Genomic DNA, 13,233 nt, shown 5'->3' with positions numbered 1-13,233 from the left:
GGTACCTGTATCGATGTTGTTCATCCAAAATCGGTTCAGTTCGTCACGATACCGATAAAGTACCGATAATTATATAGCTTATAATGAGAATAAAAGTACTCTAGTTTGAATACAACTTTGTATACAACAAAATTCATAACTGAATGTTGAGAAAAAATTTAAAACACAGCTATGTATTATGTTTTTATTTTTAAAATTAGCGATTGTAGGTTATTTTTTCGCGCATATTATTTATAGCATAATGATGATTTTGACTTTTTAAAAGAAAACAACACTATAAAAAGGTTGTTTTCATACATTATTTTGATCATAAAACAACATGAAGAAAATTTGTGTTTCTATCGTAAAACAGTTGTATTATCATACTGTTCCCAATATAAAAAGAAAAGATTAGAAGGAAAAAACAATAATAAATTAACTAAACATATGAAAATAATACGTACATATGACTTTTATTCTAAATTAGTTTTAATAAATAAATAATATGAATATAAAAGTCAGTTTCAAAAAACATTTTTTGATTTAAGCTAGATAAAAACTTAATAAGATATAGGTTTTATTATCATTATTTTATTTCTTTATTTATCCTCTTATATAAAAATAATTTTACATAATACATTAGGAGTGAGAAAACACAATGTTATAGATAAAATTGATTTTAGTAAACCTATTAAACTAAGTATTTGTGTGTTGTCACGTTACGCCGTAATCGCTGGAATCATATATCACGCCTTTTCCGGCAGCCGCGGATATCTCCGTCGACTCCTCCATTCACACATATATTGTATACTTTCTCTACATTTGCACTTGCACATTTCCTGATTTCATTCCGGCACTTAATTTAGATTTGATCTGATTTTACCCAGATTCTCATACTTGTTCTGCTTAGGGTTTATTTAATGCGTGTTAGATTTATGATTATCTAGTTCAGCCACCCTTAGTTCTATCAACTAACACATTAATTAATTGCACCTCTGGATGTAACTTACTTATGACATGCTTAATTGATGTAGCAAGCATTTTTTATGCTCACATTCTGTGGGATCTGTTACTCAATCATGCATAGGAACAACTTGTCTCACTCACATTTGTTACATGATAAGATATTTGGGAGTTTGTTAGTTAGGTTTAACATTCAAATCTGCCACTAGGGGTGGCTGTAAATGACCCGCCAACTTCAACCTTTTTGACTTACGAGTGCTCGACCTCTTTTTCTAAACGCCTCATCAGTCGTTTTTACAAACTCGAGCTAGGCTAATTTATTATTTATTAATTAGTTCATTTATATACATTTCTAATTATTTTTATATGTTGAGAAAACCTTAAACGAGCATAAGCTCAGCTCAAGCTCTCGTGTGCAGTACCTTAAGGGTGTGTTTGGGATTGCTTATTAATTCCAAAAGGACTTATTTAACTTTTCTATAACGTCATAATCTCCTAACTTATCAAAACCTCCTTGTTTACACTACTTGATAAGTTAAAACACAAAAGGACTTCAGTTTGTCAAACACCTTATTAACGTTTTACAAAAGTTAATAAATTATAAGGAGCTTAAATAAGCAATCCCAAAAGCTCAGCTCGAGTTTGAGTATGCAGTGTGAAATTAATACATACAAGTCCAAAAATAGCTAAAACTGAAAAATACACAAGGCTCATGCTCATCAAGACTTGACGATTCTAGACAGCCTTCCAATAAAAGGCTCGAGTTCGGGTTTGATTTCTGAACGAGCATTATTGGCTCAGTCTCGGCTCTTTTCGAGCTTTTTATCTGTCCAATCTCGAGCAGCTTGCGAGTGGCTCGACTCGTTTGCACACCTAGAAGCTGGGTGTTTTTTTTTGTTTGTTTTGGAATTCAGGTTAAATTTTCGGCAGTATATTCTGTGCTTTATAGTATATAGGTATTGTGTGTAATCTCAAAAACAAGATTTTTATGATTTAATTTCAAAACTTTACTTATTGACCTTCAACATGCTACAGGTGGATTTTAATTCATTTCACTTTGTTGGTACAAAATGATGCACTGGAGGAGTTAATTTATTCACGGAGAAGCTTTCACTTTTAGTATTGCTTCTTATTTAGGTTTTTTAAATATATAAAGCCATGAAATTGGGTTCCCCTAAGTCAATGTCTGCATATCCAAAGACGATTCTTCCAATTGCAGCGTCTGTAGGGGGACTTGCATTGTTTGTAATTTTTGCCTCCATGCTTCTGGTCTATCAGCCAATTGGAACTAAAGTTACTGGATATTTTTATAAAGTAGATGATCAAGTCTCCCAAATTGATTTGTTGTCTTCTAACAATGAAACAAGTATTATTGAGAACTTGGTGAATGACGCACACAAAAAAATAACTGCTGTTTCAAGTACCGAGAAGACTGTGGATTCAAGTACCAACAAAACTGTCAATTTAGATACAGATAAACCTGTTGATTTAGATACAAATAAGAATGTTGATTTAGATACCAGCGACACTACTGATTTAGAAACGAACAGGACTATTGATTCAGGTCCCAAGAAGATTGCTGATTCAGGTATCGAGTTTTTTTTTTCTTCCATTCACCTGTATGCTATGATTATTGGTTTATTACATTTTTTTTTCAACTAATATGTCGTGGAAGCTATTGTATGCTGTCATCATTTACTTTTGTTGTGTCTACTAAAGTGCAAAGTTGCATAATGTCTGCTTCATGGAACTTGAATAATATTAAGAGAATGGGCATGGGACATGTAACGTGTGATCATCTGTGCTGTCAATATGTATGCTATGCATTTATGTTCTTATGTTAGAATAAGTCATTGTATAAAAAAAGCACAACTTTACCTAAATTATTATTTTTTCTGTTATTTAAAAATGGTTAGAAAATACACCATTCTGTTATAATCTTGATTGAGGACTTAATGGACTTTTATTGTTATAATCTTGATTGAGGTCTTAATGGGCTTTTATTATGTTCATTTATATTACCTTTACATAAAAGATTCTATTAATGTTATTAAATAATGTATTAATTTGAGATAAAAATGACAATTGTCCCTGTATATTAAAAAGGCTGACATCAGATTTCATTTCATCCTGACATGTCAACCAAACATGATAATGGAACGTAACAATCCACCATTACTATTTTAACTTTACTCACACACACGTATATATATGCAGTAACTTGCAGAAGTAAATTTGGGTCATCGGTCACAATTAGAGGTAACAAAATGGATGACTCAGGGGTTAGGAAATAGGTCAAAATTGGTGATTCGGGTATCTGTTGAAAAGGGGCAGGCTGACCCAACACACTATGTTTTTGTAAAATAACTAGTATATTTATAAAATGCACTATTTCAAATACTAGCAACTGCTAAAAAATGATTTCTAAACTTTTATGCATTACACGTAATTTTGGTTGACTTTCAATCTGTTTCATCTTTCCATTTAAGCTACATTCATTTCAATAATAATCTAACTCTGTTATAAATGCACATATTTTGATGCTTGAATTTGTAGGGTGTGATTTGTATCACGGGAAGTGGGTACTTGATTCAGCTGGACCGTTATACTCAAACAACTCATGCCCCGTGTTGACTCAGATGCAGAACTGCCAAGGAAACGGTAGGCCCGACAAGGAGTACGAGAATTATCGATGGCAACCCACAAATTGTAACCTGCCAAGATTTGACCCGAAAAAGTTTTTGGAATTAATGAGAGGAAAGACATTTGCTTTTGTAGGTGACTCGGTTGCCCGAAATCAAATGGAGTCAATGTTATGCATACTTTGGCAGGAAAGTATTCCTTCTCTATCATGTCTTATAAGAATAGCAACAACCGATGCCTGTGGTTTGACCATTTTGCAAGTTTGATTTCTAACCATTTTGCAAGTTTGATCCCTAAATTTCAAAAATTGCAAGCTAAAGTCCAAAGTCCAAACATGTGTGACAGGGTTGCACGTTTTGTCCTCATTGTTAATCCCAGTTAGTTTTTAACAGAAAAGTGAGGGTATATTTGTCAATTTAGATTTTCTTTTTTATTATTTGTTTAAAACATAATATTTAGAGATCGGGATTGTTGTAAGAGGCGATTTCCACAGGTCCTCTTCTTCCAATCGACCAAAGCAACATCTTTTTTAACAGCAAATTTTACTTCTAAATTAAATGCTCCCTACCAGTTTTGAACCTTAGTTTTACACTTTTACCACTAAGAGGCATTGCCTGTTTGGACTAAACATGCAACCCTCTCACAAATGTTTGGACTAAGTTTACAATAGAGTAAAGTGCCAAAATCGTCCTTGAGGTTTGTTAACTTTTGCCATTGTCGTCCAAAAAGTTTATTTTTTGCAGTTGGACCCTTGATGTTTTCAGTTGTTGCCAATATAGTCCAAATCGTTAACTCCGCCTCTTTTTATCATTAAATAAAGGGGTATATTCGTCTTTTTAGTTTGTTTAATGTTTTATATTGGTTTTTATTATTTTAACAATAAATATATATTAAGTTAAGCAGCCCCACCTAAGGTCTTTTACCCACCCCATCTCTCTCTCTCGAATCAACCCCACCTTCACACACTCACCGTCAACAAATTCACACCAAAAATGGTTTCCTAATCCAGACTCACCGACACCGCCACTAAAGAAGGTTCATATTCTAAGGTCGGAGCGGTGGTCTATTGGGCAAGATTCGCAAATCTCACGGAATCGATTTCACATATTAAGTTAAGCAGCCCCACCTAAGGTCTTTTACCCACCAGCGCCTACACCACCGCTGCAAAAGAAAAAAAGAAAAAAGAAAAGGATTCAGTTTAAGATGGAGATCGACAGGGTTGCGAACCAGTTTCAGAATGATGAAGATGACACGGTGTTCTTGTCGTCGTCATAGGCGGCGGCGGAGGCGTTGTTGCAGGTGTAGACACCGGCGATTGGTGGTGAGATTTTTGAATGGAGACGGAAAAATTGTTAAAAGGATTTAAAAAATTAATAAAACACTAAACAAACTAAAAAGACGAATATACCCCTTGTTTAACAATAAAAAGAGATAGAGTTAACGATTTGGACTATATTGGCAACAACTGACAAACCTCAGGGTCCAGTTGCAAAAAATAAACGTTTTGGAAGAAAATGGCAAAAGTTAACAAACCTTAAGGACGCTTTTGGCACTTTACTCTTTACAATATTTAAAAGCTGTGGACCAAGCTTGCAAACTGATCAAACCACAGGGACCACTTATGCATTTTATTCTTTTATATATGCACTTGTATTTATACTACTGGTGTCAAAATTACAGGCTGAAGCTCCTATTAACCGTGGGAATAAACGAATGCAACGTTATTATTTCCGGTCAACGTCCACCACAATTGTAAGAATATGGTCATCATGGTTGGTCAACAAAACAACTGAAAGTTTTGATTTTGCACCTGAAGGTGTAGACAAACTTCATCTTGATGTCCCGGATGAAACATTTATGGGTGACGTTCCCACTTTTGATGTTCTTGTACTTTCCTCGGGTCACTGGTTTGCGAAACGCTCTGTTTATATTTTAAATAATGAGATTGTGGGTGGACAGTTGTGGTGGCCTGATAATTCTAGAAAGAAGAAAATTGATAGCACTGAAGCGTTTGAGATATCGGTAGCAACTATTATGTCTGCGCTTGTGACTACACCGGACTATAAAGGTTTAACCGTGGTTAGGTCATACTCACCTGACCATTATGAAGGTGGAGCTTGGAATACGGGCGGGTCGTGTACCGGGAAGGTAATAATGACAGACTTTGAGATGTGTTTCTGAACAGTTTTGACCCGTACCAAAAGTAATTTGTTCTTTTTGCTTGAACTGGTTTTAAATTTGACTTGTTACTTTTGGTCAAAATGGTTTTTGGTCAAACCAATGTTTTCAAAACCAGACTGACAACGAACCGGCTGTATCACCAGTTTACTGGCTGGACCGGATTTAAGAACCGGATGATGTCATAACTGATACAAAACTAAATTAAAACTATTTGCGAATATATATATTTGCGTGATACAAAACTAAATATGAAAATACTTTATGTATTGGTGTGACTTTGTAATTTTAATATTTTGTTAAGACTGATAAGTAAATAAAATGTGGAGTCTAGAGTAATAAATGGCTCATAAAATGAGATTTTGTGGGAAAAAATACGAAAACAAAGAAATAGAAAAAAAAAGAAAAGATTGGAAATCCGGTCTGACCGATAACCGGCCAGTTTGAAGGGAGAACAGTTAAGTAAGCTTAACTGGTCTGGTCGTGAAAATTTAAATTTTGCTAAAAAAAATTTCTTCAAAATCTCATTTTGTAAGTCATGTATTACTCGAGACTCCATATTTAAGTCATGAAAATCTAATATTATTGTAATTCCTTTTAAGAAACTAGCGTCAAATATGATTACAAGAATCATATATTTTTCAACAGATAAAGCCTGCTGTTGACAGGGAGTTAGTAGAGAGCGGATTCACGAACATAATGCACGACAAACAAGTATCGGGTTTCAACCGTGGTATAAAGAACAAAACTAACAAATCCCGGGTGGCATTTATGGATATCACAAAACCTTTCTCGTATAGGCATGATGGTCATCCAGGCCCGTACCGGAGTCTTGACCCAAATAAGATCACGAAGAGGAGTGCTGATGGGCGACCACCACCACAAGATTGTTTGCATTGGTGTATGCCGGGTCCGGTTGATACTTGGAATGAGTTTTTGATGGAGACTATTAGAAGAGACTTTGAGGCTCATGATTCATGAGGTGACTGCATTTTTATTAAATAGTTACACGGGTTTTGTTTTTTACACGATGATAATATAAACTAGTTATAGTACTATTCTGTAATAGCTGAGTTTCTGACCCCTTAAATTATTTAATACCCTAAATAAACTATTAATTGAAGTAATTGTATCTTAATTTATACAATTGTTTGAAGTTTGCTCCTAAAAAGCAAGTAGAGTGACATGGTATAATCTTGGAACAGGGCTTAATACATATTGACATAGGTTGACTTTGTGTGATTCTTATGTCAGAAAGACAATTTGGAATTGTTTGAATTACATTGTGGTTGGAATAGAAAGTTTTGTTTAAACATGTTGAATAGTTGAAATTTATGTGTAAAGTTAGGTTTAAACAACGAATTTTATTAATAATAACCAAGAGTTAGACTAGCAAGAGGCTAGACTAGACTATAACATACACACCTGATTACAAAATTATCTTCAAAAAGAAAACAAACCAGTTATAGCTTTCCAAATTAATCTCACTATTTCTCCTATTCTTTACCAAAATTGATCAAACACCTTTCTTTCTCCCCTTGTCTTCCTCATCACGATGATACCCCCCCCCCCCCCCCTTTCCTTCAATTAATCTTTTTAATCAGCAAACCGTTTCAATCAGGTCTTTATATCACTATTCAAATTTCAAACAAACATGTAACTATTGTTTTAAACCAATTCAGTTGGCATCATATTTCTATTATTGGTTGATGAGACTATCTCAGATTTAACATGGCAAGGCTCAAAGAACTTTAACAAGATAGACCAGCCCAAGAAATGAAGCCCAATCCAAAACACTAGAGTACATGTCAAGACAAAGACCAAAGTCAACAAAGGACTAGTCGCTGTGGAGCTGATCCAGACAGAAGGGTAGCTTACGTATTCCTGGAACAAAAGGACATACCTAGTGGACAAAAGCAAGTCTCCTACGAAGGTCAGAGGGAAGACAAGAACCACGGGATAATGGGGTGTAGTTGAGGGCAACGGTCCGGAGAAAAAGATTCCTCTTGGACCTTATATATGTAATGCACTCTCTTTGTAAATGGCGGACACACAAGTAATAAGAAAAAGTAGAACTCATTATTTGGTTCTATTGGCCAGCACGGTTGTTTCACGATTAACACCACCACTCAGATCTCTCACACCCACACACAGGGAATATGATTCATTTGAGGTCTCAACATTGGCGCCATCTGTGGGACCTGTATAAACAACAGTCCCACCCACGGTGTTTAGACGAAATGACCAGCCGAAATCCAGATGATGCACCATCGACGTTCGCACCTTTCGTTGACGGTGAAAGCGCGCCAGCGGTGACAACAGAAGGAAGAGCCGTAGAGCTTCCTAAGACAGACACATCGCCGGGAAGCAGAGCCGACCTCGAAGGGCCGGTAATGGTAGAAGATGTGACGGAAGAAGAGGACGGAAGGGCAAGAGCTGAAAAAGGGAAAATGATAGAAGAAAAATGGGAGATAACCCCAGAATTCATACGAACTCACAGAGATGCACTCAAAGCATGTTTAGAAGAGCAAGAAAAAAACGATAAACTCATGGCAGTTAAGACGTGGTTGTCGTTCGACACGCCAGCGTCAGAAGGCGGGGGAGAAGAACCGCGAGGTGTGCAAGGTAAAGACTCCAGCGTCCTTTTGGAATCTTTAGCTACCCTCATATCCGCCGTCAAGGGGAAGGAAAAGAAGAAGTGAACTTCCGACGCCCTAGACACCCCATATCGACCATCAGACACATCAGATGTGTCAAAGTTCACACGGGGAATTGCTGAGGCGACCCTTCCTCCCGACCTCCGTTACCCATCCACGGTAGATTAGTATGACGGGACTCAAGACCTAGAGGATCACCTTCGTGCCTTTCGGGGAGCCGGAATGGTCAGCGGGTGGTCCATGCCGGCCTGGTTCTTGATGTTTCCCCAAACCCTCACGGGAGGAGCACGAGTCTGGTTCGACAGCCTGGAACCGGGGAGCATAGAAAGCTATGAAGAGCTGAGGGGAAAGTTTTTAAGAAATTTCAGCCAATAAAGAAAAGCTATGAAGAATCCCAACGAAATTCTACATATAAGGAGAAGGGATGAAGAAAAGGTAGAGCAGTTCATGGACCGATACATAGCCGAGAGTATGAACATCAAAGGGGTTCGGAGGTCATGAAGATAAGTGGTTTCATCAATGGGGTGAGATTTTCCCAGTTGACAGAGAAATTGGGGGAGGACTTTCCGGCTACCTTTGACTAACTCATGGATAGAGTAAGGCCTTTGTTAGGGGGAAAAACATTGGATCCAAGTTGAGAGAATGGGAAACAAAGAAGGGAACACCAAAACCTGTAGGAGGAAAAGGCGTCGGGATGACCAGCCCAGGGAAGATGTGAGCACAATTCGAAAGACCCTGTTTCGCGCCATACAGGCCCCCCGGAAACCCTTCCGGTTACACGCCGTCTACTACGTATCATCCGACTCGTTTCTATAACAACATGCGCCCCGAAGGAAATCGATAAAGACCACCGCAGGGTGAAAAACCACTGTCGGGAGGAGTATGAGAAGATGTACTAGCCGCATATTAGGGCTAATATACTCCAAAGATCTCTAGCCCCTTCAAGCAGGCATACAAACCCAACCCCCTAGAGTATTGTAACTATCACAAGAGTCAGGGACACACCACAGAGAATTGCGTCCAGTTGAAGAGGTTGTGGGAGGCAACTTTGAAATCCGGGCAGTTACCTCTCTCCACGAAAGGGTCACCGTCGAAGGTTAAAGAAGAGACGAAGACAAACATTTCGTAGACATGATAAGGAGGAGGGACGAAGAGGGAAGAGACCTGGGAAGGGTCTCTAAAGTGGGAAGAATGGAATCCCTAATCTCAAGCACAGCGTGGATGAGGGCCGAGGTAACTTTCCCCGGAGTAAAAGAGGAGGAGGCACGAGAGATGCCTTTGAATATTTCTGCAAGCATAGCCGGCCACCGGGTAGCACGCGTGCACGTAGATGGAGGAAGTGGGGTGGAGGTGATGTACGAGCATTGCTTCGTCAGACTCCAGAGAGAGATTAGAAGTCGACTGGAGGAAGACGTATGTCCACTCATGGGATTTTCAGGAGAAGTGGTAGAGCCCCTAGGATCCTTAACCCTACCGTTCACCTTAAGGGACAGAGAAAGAGTCAGAACGATGAGCCTGACCGAGGTGGAAAAAGAAAACGATCTCCGATTAAACCTCAACCTTGCCGAAGAAAGAAGAGAGATGGCAGCCCAGAGAGAAGCCGGGTACAAGAAAAAGATGGAGAAATACTACAACTCCCGGGTAAGGGAAGTCAAGTTCAAAGTAGGAGACCTGGTCCTGCGAGGGAACGAGGCGAGCAGGCAAGATAATCAAGGGAAGTTGGAACCACGGTGGGAGGGTCCGTACCAAGTCACCTGGGCCGGGGAAAAAGGGGCTTATAAGCTACCCTATCACACGGGGGAGGAAGTGCCCCGCACCTGGAACGCCATGCAACTAAGGAAGTATTACGCCTAAGGCAAGGCGGGAGGAAGTACGTGTTAGGAAAAGGACACATTCTTTTTGTTATGATCAACAACGAATGGTCGATATCAAACCCTCAAGGTCCACAATAACCTTTGGGAGGAAGACTCCCAGGAAAGGAAACTCCTTACGGAATGTTATAGATTTGCAATTGGAAAATCTTTTTGTAATCGATTTGTGTAACAAGACACGAATGGGGAAAGTCCCCGAAACCTAATGAACCACCCCGAGAGGATATTTGTCTGTTTCATAACGCTTAATCACGGCATTAATAGTGCAAAAGCTACAACGATCGATCTAAGACAATCAAAAAACTTATCTTCTCCGAGAAAAAAACGTTTAAATCAGCTGATAATAACTATATACCTCCAGTCGTAAAAAGCGTGGAGAAGGCCTCGCCGATAGGCTATCTGGTTAATCAAACTTAATTAAATAAGGGAAAAAAACATCCAACATGATCACAAGGTTTTACGATTAAAACATCCAAACAAGCCCTCCGGGGGCGCAACATTAACACACAAACCTAAACCCTTAAGGGGCAATATTACAGTTTTCCATGCAACATATTCTAGGTTCAAAAAGAAGTTAAACAAAAGATAATCATGTAACCACAGTGAAGCTACGGGAACGGGGACATGGATCAACCACTGAGGATAGAGCTTTGATATCATCCAAGGGAATGTCAGGAGCCGCCGAGATTTGCTGCAAGATAGGAGGCTCAAAGGAGTTGTAGGCCACGAAGGCTTTCTCGGCCTCAGCCTCGGCAGTAGCAGAAAAAGAGGGAACCTCAAGGATAGGGACCCCTTTGGCCTATTAATCATAGCCTACCTTCAAGCCATGCTAAAATCCCAAGGCAAAGACAGCTCGGTTCAAGACATCCCTCACCTGACACGTCACTCGACAAGATTTGGCTCGCTCGTACACTAACTTGAAACCTTCTGGCACCATCCAAGCCTGATATGCCTTATGAGTGTCACGTTCATGCTCAAATTTCTCACACTCCAGGCGGAGATCTGTGATCTCCCGATCTTTCAGGGCTTGGACCTCTTCAACTCTCTGCTTTAAACCATCATGCGCTTCTCGCTCATGTTTCAAACTAGCTTCCAACTAACAACAAAACAACTAAGCAACAAAAATCAGGATCATCATCAAACGCCAAAACAAAAATATAGAGCCAACGAAAGAAAACCTCACCTCTTGAAACCTTTCCTGATTAACCCGAACCGTAGTCAGCTGGGTTTCCAATGCAACGATTTAGTCACGAGCTGCAAGTAGGTCAGCAGATAACAGGGTGTTACGGTCCTGGGAGGTTTCCCAAGCAGCTTCTAAGCCAGGCATAGCCAATAATTTCTCCTCGTCCACAAACACCTTTTGTTGCAAACTCTGAATGTCCTGCTTATCCTTCTCCAAGGCGCCTTCCAATTGGCTGATCTTCTTATGGTCCTACTGCAATAAATAATCCACGTCGATGACAGCCTGACGGGTAGCCACTCCCAAAGCTAAAACATGGTAAAGGTGCGTCCCAAACGCACCCACCATGTCATTAATCCTCAGGGCCCGGATATGAGCGAAATCCACAGGAGGAATGGCTGCTGAAAGGAAATCATGAGCCTGTTGAGCAGTCATCACATAAGCATTGACATCCAATTTCCAGTTAGGGACGAAGATCTTTCCAAGAGTGCATCTATCTGCATCCGAGGGGAAGGTCCCTTCAGGAGGAGATGATCCAAGTTCTTCATGCTGTTTGCCTTTAGGGTCAACCTGAACAGACGAAGGCCCAGTTTCCTGCTCTGCCCCCAAGGTACTGGTCACAACGAGAAAAGAAAACTCCTCATCCAGATCGACAACCTCCGAGGGAGGTGGAATAACAAGATGGGAAAAGGAAGATTGACCAAGGTAAGGGCGCTTGGAGCTCCGTAGTCTATTCTTCACCGAGGCGTCAAAAACATTGGACAGCGGGTTCTTACGTTTGGGCGTATCTTCCACACTAAGAAGCAAATCAGGGGCCGACAGATCCAAGGAGGCTGACTCAGTCTCTAAACATGTAACATGAGTCACTGGAAGCTCGACAAATTCAGCAATCCTCATGTTCCCTTTTCTGAAGAAGCTCTTTCAAAGTCATCTCTACATAAATGACAAATACTGTTAGAGATCATCAGAGATCACATAAAAATAAAAACAAAAATGAAACAAAGGCCAGAAGACCGCGAGTGCCCTCAAACACAGCTGGCCGAGTTGAAGGGTTTGACCATATCGGGCTCATTCCTGCCATGTATAGAAAGGGTTCAGGATAAGTCATTGCTTCTGTATGGTTGTTAATGAGCAGGGTATAAAGATTATCTTGACCGGCGGGAGGACGAGGAGCCGAGTCACGGATAAGGGAATCTGTACGGAGACGGATGTGAAAACCTGGAGCAAACTCGGAGGATACAAAGAAAAAGCTATTCTTCCACTCTTTAGGATAAAACCCGGTTGGCATCTTTGAACAACACGGCGGATGTTTACCGGCCGGACGACGCTCGAAAGTAAACCAATCGCCGTCGGCTTTGAGACGATAAAATTAGCGAAATAAAGCCACCATGGCAACACCGTCCATAACACGACAGACAAGTTCAAAGTGAGTCACTCGTAACAAACCTAAAGGGTGAACTTGCGAAAACCCTAGTTTGTAATGTTTCAATAATGCCATTTGGAAATTGGTAAGGGGATAACAAATGTTAGCACCCTCTAAATTTTCGTATACAAAGCGATGAGGTTAAGGATGACTTAGAGCCGTCTCATGAGGTTTAGGTAGGATCGGAGACAACGGCAGAGGGATACGATACTTAGAGCATATTGTTAACATCTGCTCTTGAGAAAGAACGGAGGTGATCGTAGACAGACCTTCACGACGCATGGCTAAGGAAAAGAAGAAATAACGAAAAGGTAACAAACACTAACCTGCCGAAAAATA

The 13,233-nt window shown here is 39.8% G+C and overlaps 1 protein-coding gene across 1 annotated transcript; it reads left to right on the top strand.

Moving 5' to 3' along the window:
- Positions 1-1,714: 1,714 nt before the first annotated feature.
- Positions 1,715-7,092, top strand: LOC143617503 (protein YLS7-like). The gene is made up of 4 exons (XM_077090040.1): positions 1,715-2,530; positions 3,499-3,770; positions 5,263-5,733; positions 6,412-7,092. The coding sequence occupies exons 1-4, from the start codon at positions 2,101-2,103 to the stop codon at positions 6,742-6,744; spliced, it is 1,506 nt and encodes a 501-aa protein (XP_076946155.1). The 5' UTR covers positions 1,715-2,100; the 3' UTR covers positions 6,745-7,092.
- The last annotated feature ends 6,141 nt before the right edge of the window (positions 7,093-13,233 follow it).

Source organism: Bidens hawaiensis, unplaced genomic scaffold, assembly GCF_021521415.1.
Source record: "Bidens hawaiensis isolate Kalapana, Puna unplaced genomic scaffold, B.hawaiensis_p1.1 tig00055154_1, whole genome shotgun sequence".
NCBI lineage: Eukaryota > Viridiplantae > Streptophyta > Magnoliopsida > Asterales > Asteraceae > Bidens > Bidens hawaiensis.
The sequence above is the reverse complement of the archived record's forward strand: the minus strand, read 5'-3'. Positions and strand labels throughout refer to the sequence as shown.

Excerpts from the sequence above, each read along its gene's own strand:
- LOC143617503 (XM_077090040.1), top strand. The coding sequence starts at position 2,101 with ATGAAATTGGGTTCCCCTAAGTCAATGTCTGCATATCCAAAGACGATT. Across the intron at positions 2,531-3,498 it reads CAAGAAGATTGCTGATTCAG|GGTGTGATTTGTATCACGGG; the intron begins GTATCGAGTTTT and ends TTGAATTTGTAG. Across the intron at positions 3,771-5,262 it reads CAATGTTATGCATACTTTGG|CAGGCTGAAGCTCCTATTAA; the intron begins CAGGAAAGTATT and ends GTGTCAAAATTA.